Here is a 22,688-nt window from a genome sequence, read left to right on the forward strand (position 1 = left end):
TGCCATGGGTTTGTACGATTAGCCATGGTGAATAAATGAGATGGCGACATAAACAGAAGGATGGCAGAAATATGCCACCTAAAATTACCACCTACATTAATTCAACTTACTTCTATAAAAAATTTAGTCCTTCTTGGTCAGAACGCACCAAATTTTATCTCGGGGATATCCGGAAAATATTTCGGAAAACTCATCTTTACTGGATCGTTTTCGTTAAAGTACATGTATAGTCAATAATGAAGTTGTTCATTTATGAATGAATGACAGATCTGGTTATTTCATAATGTTTATGACGAGCCTTGACGAAACCCTCATATCAGAATCTGTACAATGTAGCTACACTTCTGATTGGGTCCCACCAGTAAACGAAAATGGGTCGTTTGCAAAGCATGCTGGGATCACTGGTTTCACTTTCGGTTTGTTTTGGAAAACCCGTCAAGGAAATTTACCTCTGAGCGATGCTTTGCTATGGATAAGGTACATATTACTTTTTGTTGTATGATTTTAGGCTTACTCATACCTGAGTATGCAATAGTTGTAACTTTATTCTTGTTGTTGGGGTTTTCCGAAACAACTTGAACTAATTATTTATCGTCAAACTCTTGTGTTAAACTTATAACTCTTGTGTTTAACTTCTTATTTTCGTTTTATTTGAACTAGACACTATTTTGCCCTCGCCTTTATTTAATTAACGTATTTGTAGAAGCGTTTCAGACGTTTGAATCAACTTATCCTTCCCAGTCCGATTTTATTCTTAAGTTGGATTGTAATATTTATTGGGTAAAAAGAGAAAAAAAAAGGGGGGGGGGGGGGGTGGGGTCACCTCTGGGGTCACCTAGACCTGTGGCTCCCACTCAGTAGCGAGGAAGCTCTCGAATAATTTTCAGAAAATCCAGAATTATGGGCTTTTTAACACCAATTTTATAAAAATATAAATAAATAAAAAATGAAAACGAAGATTTTTTAGATTCATTTTACATTTACTCATAACAGTTTACAAATTCTATAAGTTCGAAGTCTAAGAACCCTTGCAGATATACACTTTTATATCATCTGTCACATTTGGTTTATATGTTTATTTCCCCTTAGATACATATCACATTGTCAGTTACCCACATATAATCAGCCTACTACATCTGATACCGTGGGTTACTTAATACATTTTGTTTAACGATGTTAACAAAACTATACATGTATACATCTTTATGTCTGATTACTCCGTTCCCTGTAGGATCACTTGGCTATGGATGGTGTGAAAATCCGTGGTTTGAGTCCCGGAATTTCACAGAGTGACATTAAAGTATACTTCAGTAATCCACGGAATGGAGGTGGCCGAGTGTCAAAGATATTCTTCCCTCTCTTGAATCACACTGCTGTTGTCATCTTTGCTGATAGAAATGGTATATATTATAAAAAATGGTACAGCCTAACCCATCCTCAATACTCGAGGGGTTCTGATACACCCCTGAATTATCTCATAGTAAAACTGAAGGCAGCTCAAGGAAACAAATATGAACCAATCACAGACTTGCAAAAAATTTCCTTTGAAGAATAAAGAGAGAGCAATGCCCTACTTCAAAGTCACACAGTCAACTGTAGTGTACTATTATATGACTCTTTTGATGTACATCATAGAACTAGAATACCTTTTCTCTTCTGTTGCCTCCAGTTTTACTATGTTCTTGTCTAAAAATAACCATGATCTATGATTTGGAATTTCAACGGTATCAACCAAAATACTTAACAATGCCGTGGAATATGTCAATATTTCTTTTTATATGTTTCATAAGGAATGTAGATCAATACATATATGTCATATTTTGCTTCCTGGTTATGTAACAGAATTAGCCTCACTAAATTGTCCTTTAAATGCTATATAACAAATAAATTTTACAGCAATTACCGATAATTTTCCGGATTTCTTCCCGCAAAAAATAAAGTTGGGTTACAGCTCACTAATAATGTTCATTGATGAATCAACTAAGGGATTAGATAGCTAAAATATTGATGCACAAGGATTAGCTTTCAATATGTATTTTAACTTGTTATACAGTCATTTCTGGAGTAACTCGCCAAAGACACAGGATCAAGAATTGTGACATCGAGGTAGAGACTCTTCCTAAAACTGTAAGTGACCGGGCAGAGCACTGAAAGGGACAGATTCAAACAATACTAAACGATACCTTCTAAAATATATTGTTAAATGTTGCCTGAATCATATATATATTAATTATGAAATAGAAATAAAAGGCCTGATGCAACTAATTGCAGCAAAATTAATATAGTTCAAAGTTAACGCAGAAAAATCCTGCAAATTTGCGACACATCTTCAGAAATTGTATGCAAATGTGTTTGCTCTCTAAACCATTTGGTCCCTTAATTGAAATATACTGTTAAGATTTTGGAGAAGTATTTTTTGCTAATAGATATCTGAAAGGTCACCAGAATATGACCCCTATTAGGATATTGTCGTATATATGTTCTGTGAAACTGAATGAGAATAAGGGTCTATATCTTAATGAGATTTATACTTTGTAAATATAAGTATCTTCAGACCATGAAATTAACATTCACATGATTTGATCATTGCAAAGGCACAATAACCGGCTACCTCTAAAATTAAATGAAGTTTTGAACACAATGCTACACTGTATGTGTAATACTAAATTCTATAAATGTAGGATTTTTAGAATTAAAGGTGACCTTTTCCTATGAATTTTTAAGTAATCTGAGCTGAAGAGTCAGATGACCTATTATCATTGTGCATTGTCCATCGTCGGCGGCTGTGTGCATGCCCTCCGTAAACTTTTAATTCAAACTTTTCCCTCTTTTCAAAACCAATAGGTCAGTCCAAGTACTGATGTTAGGCCTATAACATGCTGGCTTGAAGAGTTATCAAGTTTGTTCCAATGAATGACCTTGATCTTCATTCAAGGTCACAAGGATCAAAAATGCTAAAATTTTTAAACAACTTCTTGTCAATATAACAGGCCTAGAAACCTGATATTGGACCTGTAGCATGCTGGGATGAAGGGCCACAAGTTTGTTGAAATGAATGACATTGGCCTTCATTACTTTATTGTTTTGACCATGTAGTGTTTTTGTTTTAGATTTTTTCTAAAGTCTCTGTGGAGCTTGAACCAGAAATCACACAGATGCTTGACCAGAACTCCACAATTCTCGAGATTCTTCAGTTTGAAGGAGAGTTAGACGTGAACTTTGACCCAGATTCTATGAACTACACCATGGTTGGAAGCTGGTATCAGATGGAATGGGCATGGAACTATCTGGAATCTCTTTTTAAAAGGAAGAACATACCTGGATCTGTAGACCAAGGGGAAGAATTAATCAACAGAAGTAACATTCTGTCACCAAATGTGCCTAACATCCCACCAATAGGTGCCGATAGCAGAACAAGGTCATCAGAATTTGTTCCAAAAAACTTTGCTGAAACTTCAAGGGAACAAAGCAACATAGCATGGAATATCAACCTCCCGGCAGACACTGATGTTCCCTTCCCTTATCAAGCATTTCAGTCAAATATATCGCACACAGAGTACAGATCAGAGAAAAAGTACACAGCCAAACGTCTCCCGGTCGGTAAGGAAGCATTCAAGGTAGGGGAACAGAGGTTTGCTAAAACAGATGCCCACATTCCTCTTTTGGACAACCCCCTCCGTGGTAGGGACATGTGGACTTCCAGCTTCCCACAACATGGAGGTTTTGATAGTGATGATACTGATGATGAACTGGCTGCTCAGTATATTGACGACCGTTCATCATCACCTGAAATATCTGTACCTGAGCCCCAGGTTACAAGGCCGCGCCGCCCTTCTCCTAAAGGGATAGAGTTACTTCACTCAGACTTCGGGGATATGCCCTTGACATTTGATGCTAATGTTGGTTGTTTGCAAATCAAGGTCATCATGGGTGACATTGTTAAGGAACGAAGTGATGCAATAGTGAACCCAACAAACCAGACGCTGAGCAACACTTATGGAATTTCATCTGCTATTGCAAGAATGGCAGGACGTGGCTTAATGGATGAATGTAAGAATTACGTTGCTAGTCATGGTCCTCTAGAGGTTTCCCAGGTCACCAAGACTTGCGCTGGTGGGGCACTTGACAGTCAAGTAGATTTTGTCCTCCATACCATCCCTCCGACGTGGAGGGAAGACGAGAGTGAATCAACGTCTCACATTCTCACCTGTACGTACCTGAACTGTTTACAGATGGCCAACAAACAGCTGTGGTTAGGATCTTTGTCTTTCCCAATGTTAGGATCAGGTAACACATCTCTTTTATCTATCTAAATTATGGATCAGCTAACTTAGATAATGTGGTGAAAAATATTGTACATCTAATTTCTTGTTGCAAATGTTAAGGGGTGTCTGGTCATGTTAACCTCTAACATTATGGGAGTATTGTATAATATAATTCTTGTATACCTTAAGTCATTTGGGACTTACGGTATATGCACATTAATTGTCATATTACATTGTGTATTTGATATAAGTTGTAAGTTTAATAACCTACATTCTTCTACAGCTTACTTAGAATATATACCATATTCGACCCAATAAGCCCCATGTCCCTATTACTGCCCCTCCCCATTTTGGAGGCCTCAATTTCAGTTGCCCAGGCAAAAAGACAAAAACTACACAAAACTGTGCAGATTTGCAATAATTTTATCTTATTAGCACATTTTTATTTTTTTCATTTTTTAAAATTTCCTAGGAGTTTACTGGGTCGAATACAGAAATGTAATTATATACTAGACGCAAAATTTTATCGAATTATGAACGAGAAGTAGTCTGATCCTGCACTGGGTTTGTAGTTATAGGTCATAGCAATTACGCTAATTTGAAGGCAACTCCCCTTCCATTGACTATGTAGGGGCATATATGTAAATGTATTATTAATGACCTTTGTAAAAATGCCACTAGGCATCCAAATATACAGCGGAACCCGATTAAATTGAATTCCTTTGGGAATGGGAAATCTTTTAAAGGGACAATTCAATCTAAGACAACATTAAAATTTGTACATATATCGGGGAAAAAACCGGTTCTAATGGAATTTAGATCAGTCGGTTTTACTGTGATATGCTCGAAAAGCCCATGGTGGTGAAATGTGTGTGAAACTTTCAAACTCGCTCGCTGTCCGCCGTTACACATTGTGGTCGAACATCTTGTATGCTGAACCCCTGTCCCTTGCTCGTAGAGTAATGCAACTTTTGTCTAGAACTGCTCAAATCGCTCTGACCGTAGTGGTTTACCTTATTAGATGAATTGTCTTGCCTAAGAATCATTTTATTACCTCCTCAGTGGTTATATAGTTCATTTGTTTAACGTGCGTGACTTTGGCTCGGGAATGGGTACAGAGTACATACTGTACCTGCTTAATCGTATTGATCAACAATTTATAGTTACAACGGTATCAATTAAAATACTTAAAAATAACGTGGAATTTGATAATATATTGAGTTAAATGTTTCATAAGAAATGTAGAACAATACATTTATGCTATATTTTGCTTCTTGGTTATGTTCAAGAATTAGCCTGAGTGAATTGTCCCTTTAAAATTATCCATATTTTATTGTAAACAACGTAAAAAAAGACAAAAACTACATTTGAACAGGGTTGATAATAAATTTTAGATAAGCAGCATTTCTATAAACATGTTTCAAATAAGTGGGCTCTACTATATTTGGGAAATTAATAAATATCACTGTAAAATGTTGATTTAAAAAAGGCTTCAACATACAAATACATAATTGAGAATGAATACCATAAATAGATCTACCTGTCTATTGTATTCTTACCTTTACATCTACCTGTATATTATATTGTTACCTTTACATCTACCTGTCTATTGTATTGTTACCTTTACATCTACCTGTATATTGTATTGTTACCTTTACATCTACCTGTATATTGTATTGTTACCTTTACATCTACCTGTCTGTTGTATTGTTACCTTTACATCTACCTGTATATTGTATTGTTACCTTTACATCTACCTGTCTGTTGTATTGTTACCTTTACATCTACCTGTCTATTGTATTGTTACCTTTACATCTACCTGTCTGTTGTATTGTTACCTTTACATCTACCTGTATATTGTATTGTTACCTTTACATCTACCTGTATATTGTATTGTTACCTTTACATCTACCTGTCTGTTGTATTGTTACCTTTACATCTACCTGTCTTTGTATTGTTACCTTTACATCTACCTGTCTGTTGTATTGTACCTGTCTGTTGTATTGTTACCTTTACATCTACCTGTCTGTTGTATTGTTACCTTTACATCTACCTGTCTGTTGTATTGTCATTACCTTTACATCTACCTGTCTGTTGTATTGTTACCTTTACATCTACCTGTCTGTTGTATTGTTACCTTTACATCTACCTGTCTGTTGTATTGTTACCTTTACATCTACCTGTCTGTTGTATTGTTACCTTTACATCTACCTGTCTGTTGTATTGTTACCTTTACATCTACCTGTCTATTGTATTGTTACCTTTACATCTACCTGTCTGTTGTATTGTTACCTTTACATCTACCTGTCTGTTGTATTGTTACCTTTACATCTACCTGTCTGTTGTATTGTTACCTTTACATCTACCTGTCTGTTGTATTGTTACCTTTACATCTACCTGTCTATTGTATTGTTACCTTTACATCTACCTGTCTGTTGTATTGTTACCTTTACATCTACCTGTCTGTTGTATTGTTACCTTTACATCTACCTGTCTGTTGTATTGTTACCTTTACATCTACCTGTCTGTTGTATTGTTACCTTTACATCTACCTGTCTGTTGTATTGTTACCTTTACATCTACCTGTATTGTATTGTTACTTACATCTACCTGTTATTGTATTGTTACCTTTACATCTACCTGTCTATTGTTGTATTGTTACCTTTACATCTACCTGTCTGTTGTATTGTTACCTTTACATCTACTTCGTTGTATTGTATTGTTACCTTTACATCTACCTGTCTGTTGTATTGTTACCTTTACATCTACCTGTCTGTTGTATTGTTACCTTTACATCTACCTGTCTGTTGTATTGTTACCTTTACATCTACCTGTCTGTTGTATTGTTACCTTTACATCTACCTGTCTATTGTATTGTTACCTTTACATCTACCTGTCTGTTGTATTGTTACCTTTACATCTACCTGTCTGTATGTTACTTTTACTGTTGTATTGTTACCTTTACATCTACCTGTCTGTTGTATTGTTACCTTTACATCTACCTGTCTATTGTATTGTTACCTTTACATCTACCTGTCTGTTGTATTGTTACCTTTACATCTACCTGTCTATTGTATTGTTACCTTTACATCTACCTGTATATTGTATTGTTACCTTTACATCTACCTGTCTGTTGTATTGTTACCTTTACATCTACCTGTCTGTTGTATTGTTACCTTTACATCTACCTGTCTATTGTATTGTTACCTTTACATCTACCTGTCTGTTGTATTGTTACCTTTACATCTACCTGTCTATTGTATTGTTACCTTTACATCTACCTGTTTTGTATTGTTACCTTTACATCTACCTGTCTATTGTATTGTTACCTTTACATCTACCTGTCTATTGTATTGTTACCTTTACATCTACCTGTCTATTGTATTGTTACCTTTACATCTACCTGTCTGTTGTATTGTTACCTTTACATCTACCTGTCTATTGTATTGTTACCTTTACATCTACCTGTCTGTTGTATTGTTACCTTTACATCTACCTGTCTATTGTATTGTTACCTTTACATCTACCTGTTATTGTATTGTTACCTTTACATCTACCTGTCTGTTGTATTGTTACCTTTACATCTACCTGTCTTTGTATTGTTACCTTTACATCTACCTGTCTATTGTATTGTTACCTTTACATCTACCTGTCTGTTGTATTGTTACCTTTACATCTACCTGTCTATTGTATTGTTACCTTTACATCTACCTGTCTATTGTATTGTTACCTTTACATCTACCTGTCTGTTGTATTGTTACCTTTACATCTACCTGTCTATTGTATTGTTACCTTTACATCTACCTGTCTGTTGTATTGTTACCTTTACATCTACGTTTGTATTGTTACTACATTACTTTGTATTGTTACCTTTACATCTACCTGTCTGTTGTATTGTTACCTTTACATCTACCTGTCTATTGTATTGTTACCTTTACATCTACCTGTCTGTTGTATTGTTACCTTTACATCTACCTGTATATTGTATTGTTACCTTTACATCTACCTGTCTATTGTATTGTTACCTTTACATCTACCTGTCTGTTGTATTGTTACCTTTACATCTACCTGTATATTGTATTATCTACCTGTCTATTGTATTGTTACCTTTACATCTACCTGTATATTGTATTGTTACCTTTACATCTACCTGTCTATTGTATTGTTACCTTTACATCTACCTGTCTGTTGTATTGTTACCTTTACATCTACCTGTCTGTTGTATTGTTACCTTTACATCTACCTGTCTGTTGTATTGTTACCTTTACATCTACCTGTCTATTGTATTGTTACCTTTTACATCTACCTGTCTGTTGTATTGTTACCTTTACATCTACCTGTCTGTTGTATTGTTACCTTTACATCTACCTGTCTTTGTATGTTCTTTACATTACCTGTTTTGTATTGTTACCTTTACATCTACCTGTCTGTTGTATTGTTACCTTTACATCTACCTGTCTGTTGTATTGTTACCTTTACATCTACCTGTCTGTTGTATTGTTACCTTTACATCTACCTGTCTATTGTATTGTTACCTTTACATCTACCTGTCTGTTGTATTGTTACCTTTACATCTACCTGTCTGTTGTATTGTTACCTTTACATCTACCTGTCTGTTGTATTGTTACCTTTACATCTACCTGTCTGTTGTATTGTTACCTTTACATCTACCTGTCTGTTGTATTGTTACCTTTACATCTACCTGTCTGTTGTATTGTTACCTTTACATCTACCTGTCTGTTGTATTGTTACCTTTACATCTACCTGTCTGTTGTATTGTTACCTTTACATCTACCTGTCTGTTGTATTGTTACCTTTACATCTACCTGTCTGTTGTATTGTTACCTTTACATCTACCTGTCTGTTGTATTGTTACCTTTACATCTACCTGTCTGTTGTATTGTTACCTTTACATCTACCTGTCTGTTGTATTGTTACCTTTACATCTACCTGTCTATTGTATTGTTACCTTTACATCTACCTGTCTGTTGTATTGTTACCTTTGTTACCTGTCTGTTGTATTGTTACCTTTACATCTACCTGTCTGTTGTATTGTTACCTTTACATCTACCTGTCTGTTGTATTGTTACCTTTACATCTACCTGTCTATTGTATTGTTACCTTTACATCTACCTGTCTGTTGTATTGTTACCTTTACATCTACCTGTCTATTGTATTGTTACCTTTACATCTACCTGTCTGTTGTATTGTTACCTTTACATCTACCTGTCTGTTGTATTGTTACCTTTACATCTACCTGTCTGTTGTATTGTTACCTTTACATCTACCTGTCTGTTGTATTGTTACCTTTACATCTACCTGTCTGTTGTATTGTTACCTTTACATCTACCTGTCTGTTGTATTGTTACCTTTACATCTACCTGTCTATTGTATTGTTACCTTTACATCTACCTGTCTGTTGTATTGTTACCTTTACATCTACCTGTCTGTTGTATTGTTACCTTTACATCTACCTGTCTGTTGTATTGTTACCTTTACATCTACCTGTCTGTTGTATTGTTACCTTTACATCTACCTGTCTGTTGTATTGTTACCTTTACATCTACCTGTCTATTGTATTGTTACCTTTACATCTACCTGTCTGTTGTATTGTTACCTTTACATCTACCTGTCTGTTGTATTGTTACCTTTACATCTACCTGTCTGTTGTATTGTTACCTTTACATCTACCTGTCTATTGTATTGTTACCTTTACATCTACCTGTCTGTTGTATTGTTACCTTTACATCTACCTGTCTGTTGTATTGTTACCTTTACATCTACCTGTCTGTTGTATTGTTACCTTTACATCTACCTGTATATTGTATTGTTACCTTTACATCTACCTGTCTATTGTATTGTTACCTTTACATCTACCTGTCTGTTGTATTGTTACCTTTACATCTACCTGTATATTGTATTGTTACCTTTACATCTACCTGTCTGTTGTATTGTTACCTTTACATCTACCTGTCTATTGTATTGTTACCTTTACATCTACCTGTCTATTGTATTGTTACCTTTACATCTACCTGTCTGTTGTATTGTTACCTTTACATCTACCTGTATATTGTATTGTTACCTTTACATCTACCTGTATATTGTATTGTTACCTTTACATCTACCTTCTGTATTGTATTGTTACCTTTACATCTACCTGTCTGTTGTATTGTTACCTTTACATCTACCTGTCTATTGTATTGTTACCTTTACATCTACCTGTCTGTTGTATTGTTACCTTTACATCTACCTGTCTATTGTATTGTTACCTTTACATCTACCTGTCTGTTGTATTGTTACCTTTACATCTACCTGTCTGTTGTATTGTTACCTTTACATCTACCTGTCTGTTGTATTGTTACCTTTACATCTACCTGTCTGTTGTATTGTTACCTTTACATCTACCTGTCTGTTGTATTGTTACCTTTACATCTACCTGTATATTGTATTGTTACCTTTACATCTACCTGTCTGTTGTATTGTTACCTTTACATCTACCTGTCTATTGTATTGTTACCTTTACATCTACCTGTCTGTTGTATTGTTACCTTTACATCTACCTGTCTATTGTATTGTTACCTTTACATCTACCTGTCTGTTGTATTGTTACCTTTACATCTACCTGTCTATTGTATTGTTACCTTTACATCTACCTGTCTGTTGTATTGTTACCTTTACACTACCTGTTTTGTATTGTTACCTTTACATCTACCTGTCTGTTGTATTGTTACCTTTACATCTACCTGTCTGTTGTATTGTTACCTTTACATCTACCTGTCTATTGTATTGTTACCTTTACATCTACCTGTCTATTGTATTGTTACCTTTACATCTACCTGTCTGTTGTATTGTTACCTTTACATCTACCTGTCTGTTGTATTGTTACCTTTACATCTACCTGTCTGTTGTATTGTTACCTTTACATCTACCTGTCTGTTGTATTGTTACCTTTACATCTACCTGTCTGTTGTATTGTTACCTTTACATCTACCTGTCTTTGTATTGTTACCTTTACATCTACCTGTCTGTTGTATTGTTACCTTTACATCTACCTGTCTGTTGTATTGTTACCTTTACATCTACCTGTCTGTTGTATTGTTACCTTTACATCTACCTGTCTGTTGTATTGTTACCTTTACATCTACCTGTCTGTTGTATTGTTACCTTTACATCTACCTGTCTGTTGTATTGTTACCTTTACATCTACCTGTCTGTTGTATTGTTACCTTTACATCTACCTGTCTGTTGTATTGTTACCTTTACATCTACCTGTATATTGTATTGTTACCTTTACATCTACCTGTCTGTTGTATTGTTATTTACATCTACCTGTCTGTTGTATTGTTACCTTTACATCTACCTGTATATTGTATTGTTACCTTTACATCTACCTGTCTGTTGTATTGTTACCTTTTACATTACTGTCTTTGTATTGTTACTTTACATCTACTGTCTGTTGTATTGTTACCTTTACATCTACCTGTCTATTGTATTGTTACCTTTACATCTACCTGTCTATTGTATTGTTACCTTTACATCTACCTGTCTGTTGTATTGTTACCTTTACATCTACCTGTCTGTTGTATTGTTACCTTTACATCTACCTGTCTGTTGTATTGTTACCTTTACATCTACCTGTCTGTTGTATTGTTACCTTTACATCTACCTGTCTTTGTATTGTACTGTCTGTTGTATTGTTACCTTTACATCTACCTGTCTGTTGTATTGTTACCTTTACATCTACCTGTATTGTATTGTTACCTTTACATCTACCTGTATATTGTATTGTTACCTTTACATCTACCTGTCTGTTGTATTGTTACCTTTACATCTACCTGTCTGTTGTATTGTTACCTTTACATCTACCTGTATATTGTATTGTTACCTTTACATCTACCTGTCTGTTGTATTGTTACCTTTACATCATCTACCTGTCTATTGTATTGTTACCTTTACATCTACCTGTCTGTTGTATTGTTACCTTTACATCTACCTGTCTGTTGTATTGTTACCTTTACATCTACCTGTCTGTTGTATTGTTACCTTTACATCTACCTGTCTATTGTATTGTTACCTTTACATCTACCTGTCTGTTGTATTGTTACCTTTACATCTACCTGTCTGTTGTATTGTTACCTTTACATCTACCTGTCTGTTGTATTGTTACCTTTACATCTACCTGTCTGTTGTATTGTTACCTTTACATCTACCTGTCTGTTGTATTGTTACCTTTACATCTACCTGTATATTGTATTGTTACCTTTACATCTACCTGTCTTTTGTATTGTTACCTTTACATCTACCTGTCTGTTGTATTGTTACCTTTACATCTACCTGTCTATTGTATTGTTACCTTTACATCTACCTGTCTATTGTATTGTTACCTTTACATCTACCTGTCTATTGTATTGTTACCTTTACATCTACCTGTCTGTTGTATTGTTACCTTTACATCTACCTGTCTGTTGTATTGTTACCTTTACATCTACATGTATATTGTATTGTTACCTTTACATACTGTCTGTATATTGTATTGTATTGTTACCTTTACATCTACCTGTATATTGTATTGTTACCTTCACATCTACCTGTCTATTGTATTGTTACCTTTCACATCTACCTGTCTATTGTATTGTTACCTTTACATCTACCTGTCTGTTGTATTGTTACCTTTACATCTACCTGTCTGTTGTATTGTTACCTTTACATCTACCTGTCTGTTGTATTGTTACCTTTACATCTACCTGTCTGTTGTATTGTTACCTTTACATCTACCTGTCTGTTGTATTGTTACCTTTACATCTACCTGTCTGTTGTATTGTTACCTTTACATCTACCTGTCTGTTGTATTGTTACAGGTGGTCTAGGTATTCCACTAGACGTTAGTGTCCAGGCATTCTTTGATGCTGTCCAACTACATGTGTCCGAGGAGAAACAATCAGTCCATCTTCAGAATATTCGACTGGTCAGCAATAACCAGGACAGCACCTGTTCTGTGATTGTGGTGCTACGGTCACTTCTTGACCTTGACCAAGAGCAGGCACAGAAAGGTGCTATTGACCGCTATCTTACCAGAAGTAGGGAGTTCAAGTTCAAGGCTAAAGACTTTTGGCTGGACAAGGAAACGCCTGATGGAAAAGGAAAGGCAGGTGAGGAAGACAAGAAGATGGAAACTGTTACGGCACAGAAAGATAGCGGAGGTAACATGGCAGGTGTTGATAACAAATTCAAGACAATGGGAATCAGGGACAAGGGATTCCATAGAGTCCAGGACGAATCCAGGTTATCATCAAGCATGGGGCAGGGCAGGAATATCACTCAAGATAGGTTACATCTTCAAGGTGAAGAGGATATTGGTGCTAATGATAGGGAGCTATCACACCAACTGGATACAGACAATCAGAAAATGTCTAGCTTCATCAGCAATCTGGTGCCTATGCAGAGTGTGGGGAAGGGAGGAGTTAACAGTGGTGGTGTTCAGGTACAGGGCACTGGTGACCAGATATGGAGCACAGGTGACCAGATACAAGGCACAGGGGGTCAGATATGGAGCTCTGGTGACCAGATACGGAGCACAGGTGACCAGATACAAGGCACAAGGGGTCAGATATGGAGCTCTGGTGACCAGATACATGGCACTGGTAACCAGATACAGGGCACTGGTGACCAGATATGGAGCTCTGGTGACAAGATACAGGGCACTGGTGGTCAGATAAGGAGCTCTGGTGACCAGATACAGGGCACTGGTGTCCAGATACAGGGCTCTGATGTGATATGGAAGAGAGGATCATCAGGTGTTGGTGAAGATGTTTCATTTAAAGCAGACACAATTCTGCACAATGAAAACAAATCAAGCCAAGAATATGAGATTGAGGACCTTTCAACAGCTATGGGTAAAGCAAGAATCACTGAAGTTGATACGCCATTGGTTAATGACTTTCGACAGGGTCCATCAGCAGTGAGTGGTTTGGCACAAACAATGGCTGCTGGTGATGAGCAGGATTCTCTACAGGTATGTGATGATACATATAGTTACAAATGTTGAAGGCCCACTACCTTTCCGAAACAGCTTTTAGTTTTTAGGTCACCTGAGACGAAGTCTCAAGTGACCTATTCTAATCGCCTTTTGTCCGTCGTCGTCCGTCGTCCGTCGTATGTCCGTAAACAATTTACATTTTCGACTTCTTCTCCAAAACTGCTGAAGCAATTTCAATGAAATTTTGCAGAAACCTTCTTAGGCATAAGGCCAATCAAAATTGTGAATTATATGGTCCCCACCCCCCAGGGGGCTGTGGGAGGGGCCAAAAGGGGTAAAATTGAGTAAAATTTCAAAAATCTTCTTCTCTACTCACAGATGTGGTAGAATCAAATACTCTTCATAGATAGAAAGGTCTTAAGGTCCTTTAAAAAAATTGTGAATTATATGACACTGGGGTCTCTAGTTTCCGCCTGGGGGTTAAGTTTACTATAGTTTATATTGGGAAAACACATTTTTGCGCATTATTTGGTCATTTGTAATAGGAAATGAGTCAAATGTTGTCAGAATTATCAGTATGAGATGGCCATTTAATCCTATTAACAAATTTTCTATGACTGACCCCCAGGGGCCTTAGGGGCGGGGTCAAAAGGGGTCAATTAGGCTTAAACTTCAAAAATCTTCTTCTGAAATACTGGAACTGGTAGAATCAAATACTTTTCATAAATAGAAAGGTCTTAAGGTCCTTTACAAAAATTGTGAATTATATGACCCTGGGGTCTCACGTTTCCCCCTGGGGAGGGGGTCAAGTTTACTATAGTTTATATAGGGAAAACACATTTATGAACATTATTTGCCTATTTTTCATAGGAAATTAGTCAAACTGGGTTAGAATTATTAGCCTGAGATAGCATTTTAACATCATATCCATATTGTTCATGGCTGACCCCCAGGGGCCAGAGGGGCGGAGCCAAAAGGGGTCAAAGTGGTAATTTCAAAAATCTTCTTTTTGAATTCACAGATTTGATGGACCCAGATACTCTTGATAGATTGGAAGGTCTTAAGGCCCTTTACAAAAAATTGTGAATTTCATGGTCCTGGGATCTCAGATTTTCCCCTGGGGAGGGGGTCAAATTTACTATAGTTTATAAAGGAAAAACACATTTAAGAACATTATTTGCTTAGTTTTCATAGGAAATTAGTCAATCTGGGTTAGAATTATTAGCCTGAGATAGCATTTTAACATCATATTCATATTGGTCTTGGCCGATCCCCAGGGACGAGAGGGGTGGGGCCAAAAGGGGTCCAAATGGATAACATTTCAAAAATCTTTCTTCTGAATTCACAGAATCTTCATAGATTAAAAAGTCAAATTTATAAAATCACTGACTGACTTCAAGGGCCTGATGGGCCAATATATAGTGTTTATATGCATGTCTTTGTTTCATTCTGTATCTGAAATCAGGTGACCGTTAAGGCCTATGGGCCTCTTGTTAAAATTGGAATGTGAAATGAGATCGATAAATTTGTAGAGTTGCAATAGTTATTAGCTTATCATTAATACTACACATGTCATTACCTTCTGGACAATTCCATTTAAATAAATTAAATGTTAATTTTCATAATGTAGGGCGTATTATGTTTCCCTCTGTCATCCTTAATACCATGAGGTAGTTAACTATCACTGCGCCAGACAGCAAAACAGTGAAACTAATCTTCACTGTTAACATAGCTTATGCAGGAAATCTTGCATTTGTTTGGTATTTTAACCTCATGTTAGTTCATGGATATATATTTCCTTATGTTATTAATGTTTTTAAGAAACTTTATCTTTTTTTCGGAAAGGTAGTGGGCCTTTAAAGATACTACACCGCTGATTATGACAAATGGTATTTTTCCCCTATTATTAACAGTAGCAGACAAATTAGTATTTTTTCTTCAGTTACAAAAATTGTTTACTTTACACCATTACCACCATTGAATAGTTTGATTATCAATAGGACAAATGATTTTCACTTTCATTTGTGTCTATTTCAGTTGCAAGAAGACAGATACACAGACACAGAACCTCTGATATCAGATGCATAAGGACACATTAGACCTGCTGATAAAATCAGAATCTTATTGAGCTTTTTCAGGTCATCTGACCGAAGGTTTTCATCCATATTTTGTGTAAAACATCATAGGGGAAGGACTATCATAGATTATACAAACTAGTTAGGTGTGACCCCTTGGGACAGAGGAGTGGGGCTCAGAAGGGGGAACTTTGATGAAAATTGGCTTTAAAATCCTACTCCTCCTTTACTCTGGAGTGGATTAATGCATGCATATTTTGTGTGAAACATCACTTGGGAAGGACAATCATATTTAATATAAATAAGTTTAGGAACATTCATATTTTATAAAGGACCGAGGTAAGACCCATGGGGATAGAACTGCGGGGGTCCAAAATTGGAGCTTTGCTGAAATTTGGCTTTAAAATCTGACTCCTTAATCCTTGAATGGGTTACAACCATATATAGATGAAGGGCTACCAAGTTTGTTCAACAAATGACATTTACCTATTTCAGAAACTTACATATTCAACTAAGGAGTTCCTTGTATTGTTTATATTAATCGTTAACCACTATTTTATACTGTGACTTTATTGTTTTGTGCCATGAGTCAGATGACTGTTAAGGCCCATGGACCTCTTGTTATCTTAAAAATTTACTGATGTTTCATCAGAACAAGTTGTATGACATCAGACAATGTCCTATTGTGTCACTATGACATCAGTCCCAGCTGTATGACATCAGACAATGTCCTATTGTGTCACTATGACATCAGTCCCAGCTGTATGACATCAATGTCCTATTGTGTCATGGTGACATCAGTCCCAGCTGTATGACATCAGACAATGTCCTATTGTGTCATGGTGACATCAGTCCTAGCTGTATGACATCAGACAATGTCCTATTGTGTCATGGTGACATCAGTCCCAGCTGTCATCAGACAATGTCCTATTGTGTCACTGTGACTCCAGGCCAAGCTGTATGACATCAACAATGTTCTATTGTGTCATGGTGACATCAGTCCCAGCTGTATGACATCAGACAATGTCCTATTGTGTCATGGTGACATCAGTCCCAGCTGTATGACATCAGACAATGTCCTATTGTGTCATGGTGACATCAGTCCCAGCTGTATGACATCAGACAATGTCCTTTTGTGTCATGGTGACATCAGTCCCAGCTGTATGACATCAGACAATGTCCTTTTGTGTCATGGTGACATCAGTCCCAGCTGTATGACATCAGACAATGTCCTATTGTGTCATGGTGACATCAGTCCCAGCTGTATGACATCAGATAATGTCCTATTGTGTCATGGTGACATTAGTCCCAGCTGTCATCAGACAATGTCCTATTGTGTCGTAGTGACATCAGGCCCAGCTGTATGACATCAGACAATGTCCTATTGTGTCATGGTAACATCAGACCCAGCTGTATGACATCAGACAATGTGCTATTGTGACATGGTGACATCAGTCCCAGCTGTCATCAGACAATGTCCTATTGTGTCACTGTGACTTCAGACTCCGCGGTATGACATCAGACAATGTCATATTGTGTCATGGTGACATCAGTCTCAGCTGTATGACATCAGACAATGTCCTTTTGTGTCATGGTGACATCAGACCCAGCTGTATGACATCAGACAATGTCCTATTGTGACATGGTGACATCAGTTCCAGCTGTCATCAGACAATGTCATATTGTGTCACTGTGACTTCAGACTCAGCTGTATGACATCAGACAATGTCCTTTTGTGTCTCTGTGACATCAGATGCAGCTGTATGACATTATACAAAGTCATAATGGCGTGTGGTTAATGTTCCCAGAGTAGTTTTAGGGTGCACCTAGCTATTTATGCATGCTCAGTAGTATGCATTACATTCCGTAGGAACAATTTGATGGTAATGCACTATCGTTAATTTCCATATGGTCAAATAAGAAATCTTATCAAATAAGAAAAAACTATAAAACAGTCTGTGTCATATGTCATATGTCTGTCTGTGATATATGTCATGGCGCGGCATCTGTCGTCCGTCCGTCCGTCAACATTTCTTTTAAATCGCTACTTGTCATAGAGTTCTGCATGAATTGTAACTAAATTTGGCCACAAACATCCTTGGGGGAAGGAGAACAGAACTTGTATGAATTTTAGCTCTGACTCCATGGGGGCAGGAGGGGCGGGGCCCAATAGGGGAAATAGAGGTAAATCCTATAAATCGCTACTTGTCCTAGAGTTCTGCATTGATTTTGACCAAATTTGGCCACAAACATCCTTGGGAAAAGGGGAACAGAACTGTATAATTTTTTGCTCTGAGCCCCCGGGCACAGGAGGGGAAGGCCCAATAGGGGAATTAGAAGTAAATATTCCAATTCCTTCAGAAAAGAAACAATGAACCTGTATCCAGAACATTACTTGGCATTACAAACCAGGTGAGCGATACAGGCTCTCTGGGCCTCTTGTTTTAATATTTGGAAACCATCACATGGACATGTTACTTTTTCACTTATATATATACATATATATAAATGTATGTAGTGTGATTTAGTAGGAAATGTTTTAATTTTGATTTTTTTTTATATTTTTTATTTTGTTATGTTGTACTTTTCTTTAATTTATATGGTAAGCAATCGACATGTTTAGAGCTGATTTTGAATCATCTTTTAAATATTGAATTATAACTATGGAATTCATTGCATTGTTTGTTAAATATTATTGTAATATCAGATAAATTTATATTATATTCAGTTGTTCATAACTATATACAAATCAAATAAAATCCAATGATCATATTCGTGTATATTTTTTTTAAATTCAATATGGATATATAGTTCATATGACAATGGTTTCACATGACTGTCATAATGTTCACATGTAATTCATGTAAAATTAATATTATTTAAAGGGACAATTCATTGAGGCTAATTCGTTACATAACCACGAAGCAAATAATGGCATAAATGTATTGTTCTACAATCCTTATGAAACATATGGCAAGAAATAGTGACAAATTCCACAACATTGTTAAGTATTTTAATTATTATCATTGAAATTCCAAATCGTTGATCAATACGATTAAGCAGGTACAACATGTACGCTGTACCCTTGCCAGAGTCAAAGTTACGCACGTTAAACAAAAGCAATACATAACCACTAAGGATTTGATGAAATTGTTTTTAGACAAGAACATGCATCTAATAATGTTAAGACAACTGTTAGAGCGTTTTGAGAAGTTCTAGACCAAAAATTCTTTACAACACAGGCAAGGGTCAGGGTTCGGCATACAAAGCTATGTGTAATGGCGATTAAACAGTTCACATACATTTGACAACAGTGGACTTTTCTTACATATCACAGTAAAACCAACTAATCTAATTTCCATTAGAAATGGTTTGTATCCGAAATATGTGCAAGTTTCAATGTACTCTTAGATCGAATCGTCTCTTTAAACTAAAGAACATCTTATATGACACTAATCATAGGTATTACTAGTAAACTCGTCCTACAATACATGATATATTGATATATATAGTTACACGAGTTTAATACCTATAACACTAATCTAAACGTTTGATACTCCAAAGGTGTTCCACCAGACATTCTCAGCGTTTGACATATTCAGAGATTAAACAAACCATGGTTATCTAAATCTTCGACATATCCGAAACAGCGTCGAGGTACAAAATTCATTACATGTCATTCTATGTTTCACACACACACACACACACACACACACACACACACATATATATATATATACTTATAATATAGGCAGGTTTAGCGGACTAGGTTCAAGACACCACAAAACTTTTACGTCGCCACCCAATGCCATACAATAGACTCCGTGATTCCAACGGGAATGTAGCGACATTGCTGTACCATGCCCTTGATTCTAGTTTGACAGACCACCGCTGGCGCTATCATCGGTAGTCCGCTAAACCTGCCTATATTATTAGGCTTTTTAAATTATTTTTTTTTTGCTTTATATTTATTAGGCAAAAAAAATTAAAAAGCCTATTAATATAGGCAGGTTTAGCGGACTATATCATCGGGTGCTCCCACATGTGGTAGACGAGTTGCTGTCGGTAACCCAGAAAACAATTATAACTGAAAAATAAAGATTTGACAATACGACCAAGACACATATCCTTATCGTTTTTCTGGTTCACAAGAACTCACCTAACACCGGTGGGTGGTCCGCATGATAAATGGAGGAAACTTCACATACACACAGTCTTCGCGGAACCACGTGCTTTGGTTCTATAAATGCGTAATACTACATATATGTATAGAGGTGTCCGTATAGAGCCAAAAGCCTGTGGCATGACCATCCACCCTTTCTTTTATCCATCTCTTAACTTAGTTGACACAAAAAAACTGCCTTATATCACCCATACTAAGTTAAATATTTGTCCTATGACTTAATTTACACGATTATCTTCAACATCCCCTGCGTCCTCATAGTCGATCGTGTGAAGGTCACCTTGAGGTCCCGCCGTCCACAGACTTCCACCACGTACAGCGATGACATCTGGGAGGACTTGTATCGTTTTCAAATATTTTCCATTTCCATCGAGGAGATCAATTTTTCTTCTTGCTTTGTCCAATACTACAAGGTTTCCACTGTGGTCGTATACAACAGAGAGTCGACTTGATGCTGACAGTGGGTTCCCTAATCCCAAGGAAATGTCAATAGAGGTCATGTACGCGAAGGTACTGTGCAAAATCGAGATGGTATACTGACCAGTACTTAGCATGCCGCCAAAAGCTTTAGTCTCGGCTACAAATGCTATATGACCTGTGACTGGGCATTCTGTCGGTGCGCACCGTATTGGCTGTTGTGCATGGTATTCGAAAAGTATGGTTCCAGTGGAGTCATAGATAGTAATTGTCTGTTCCGATGTCACCATAATCGTTTTTGTACGGACGCAGATTGAAGTCGGGCTATCTCTAGTTCGGAATTTCTGAAGTGGTTCCGAGGATGGCGTGGCGAGTCGATAGATAAGATTTTTTTGTCCACAGCTAAGCCAAAGACTGCTTGAAACTGGTGAAAGTCCAATGCTGGTGATAGTGTAATCAAGTACAACGGAATTCTTGATGAAGCCATTTGCATCGAAGAGCTCCACTTTTCGTGGTGATGAACTCCGTAGAACCCAGACATCTCCGCTTGGTGTTGGACACAAAGACAGTATGGTGTCACTTCCAGAAACGCTAGTTTTAAACTGTAAACGCGATCTCTCTTTAGGGTTGGTCGTTTGAGTAGAGGAATGGTGAAGCATTATGGAATCGTCTTTCATAGTTGCCTTCGATTCATTCAAATCCCGGTCCAAAACTTCTGGAGCAGACGACAGTGATTCCACACACAACATGCCTATGGCAGTTCTCAGCAAGTCCTTGGAGGAATTGTTGGGAGAGAACTTCGTTGTTTTCAAAACCGGCGACTCTAACTTGACGGAGTTTCTCCCGACATCAATGACCTCATCGTACACCTCTACATTGTTTCCCGACTGGAGAACTCGCTTACATTCTTCTATAAGCCGTATCAAAGTGCTGTATCTTTCTTGTAGTTTTGTCTTGTGGCAATTTAGCAGACTCATGCATTCCATTTTCTCGTCTTTGCAGGTAGAGACGAAACTGGCGACGATGTTTTCGATGATTTTCTTACATGATATCCCTTGTTGTTCAATGTTTTTGATAAGGTCGTCATAATGGTCCGCAAGATCTGCCAACTTCTTGTCTGTGTTTTCCATGTCATGTTGAACTTCATTGAGTGTGTTCTTCTCGGCCTCGTCTATGAAGTGCGTAAGAACTCTTTTCTTCTGTGGTAAAACGTCCGAGAGTTCGACCATATCGTGCCCGTTGTGTGACGTTACGGAACAAGTTAGGCATATAAGCATATCGCATCTTTTACATTCTATCACCACCTTCTTCTTTCTGTGTTCGACACAGCTAGCACTTCCCTTCGTTCGAATGTTTGTTTGCATCGACGCCATCTTAATATTTGTGGTGAAGTGTTATTATCGGGTTGTTTATCACTGTATCAACACCTCCTGCTGTCCTAGTTATGCAACTTAGTTATGAGACATGATAAAAATGTCGCCTGGCATACGATATGAATTTACAGACCTATCGAGACAAATATATATTTATAAGGTCTTTTTCTTATCTGGACCATGAAAGCTGAGAAATCTCTGGCCGATGGCAAAGTCTATCCATCGCCTAGTTTTTTTTACCTTTAGCCTAAGCTGATGTTATATTTAGTGATAGTGAGCTATTCAAATCGCCTTTCATTCATTGTCCATCAGAAGAAAACTGCTAATTATTATAAAACGCTTTGCGCGATCTTTAATTAATCAACATACGAAGATCCCCCTTGGCAGAAACATATATAC

At 36.8% G+C, this 22,688-nt stretch overlaps 2 protein-coding genes across 2 annotated transcripts; one reads left to right on the forward strand and one right to left on the reverse strand.

Moving 5' to 3' along the window:
* Positions 1 to 369: 369 nt before the first annotated feature.
* On the forward strand, positions 370 to 20,039 carry LOC138324721 (uncharacterized). Its single transcript, XM_069269823.1, has 6 exons — positions 370 to 477; positions 1,232 to 1,400; positions 2,054 to 2,127; positions 3,111 to 4,287; positions 13,124 to 14,277; positions 16,279 to 20,039. The coding sequence occupies exons 1-6, from the start codon at positions 469 to 471 to the stop codon at positions 16,327 to 16,329; spliced, it is 2,634 nt and encodes an 877-aa protein (XP_069125924.1). The 5' UTR covers positions 370 to 468; the 3' UTR covers positions 16,330 to 20,039.
* A 141-nt stretch (positions 20,040 to 20,180) lies between these two features.
* LOC138324722 (uncharacterized) lies at positions 20,181 to 22,495 on the reverse strand. Its single transcript, XM_069269824.1, has one exon. It carries the CDS (start codon positions 22,287 to 22,289, stop codon positions 20,718 to 20,720), a length of 1,572 nt encoding a protein of 523 aa, XP_069125925.1. The 5' UTR covers positions 22,290 to 22,495; the 3' UTR covers positions 20,181 to 20,717.
* Between the last annotated feature and the right edge of the window lie 193 nt (positions 22,496 to 22,688).

Source organism: Argopecten irradians, chromosome 6, assembly GCF_041381155.1.
Source record: "Argopecten irradians isolate NY chromosome 6, Ai_NY, whole genome shotgun sequence".
Taxonomy (NCBI): domain Eukaryota; kingdom Metazoa; phylum Mollusca; class Bivalvia; order Pectinida; family Pectinidae; genus Argopecten; species Argopecten irradians.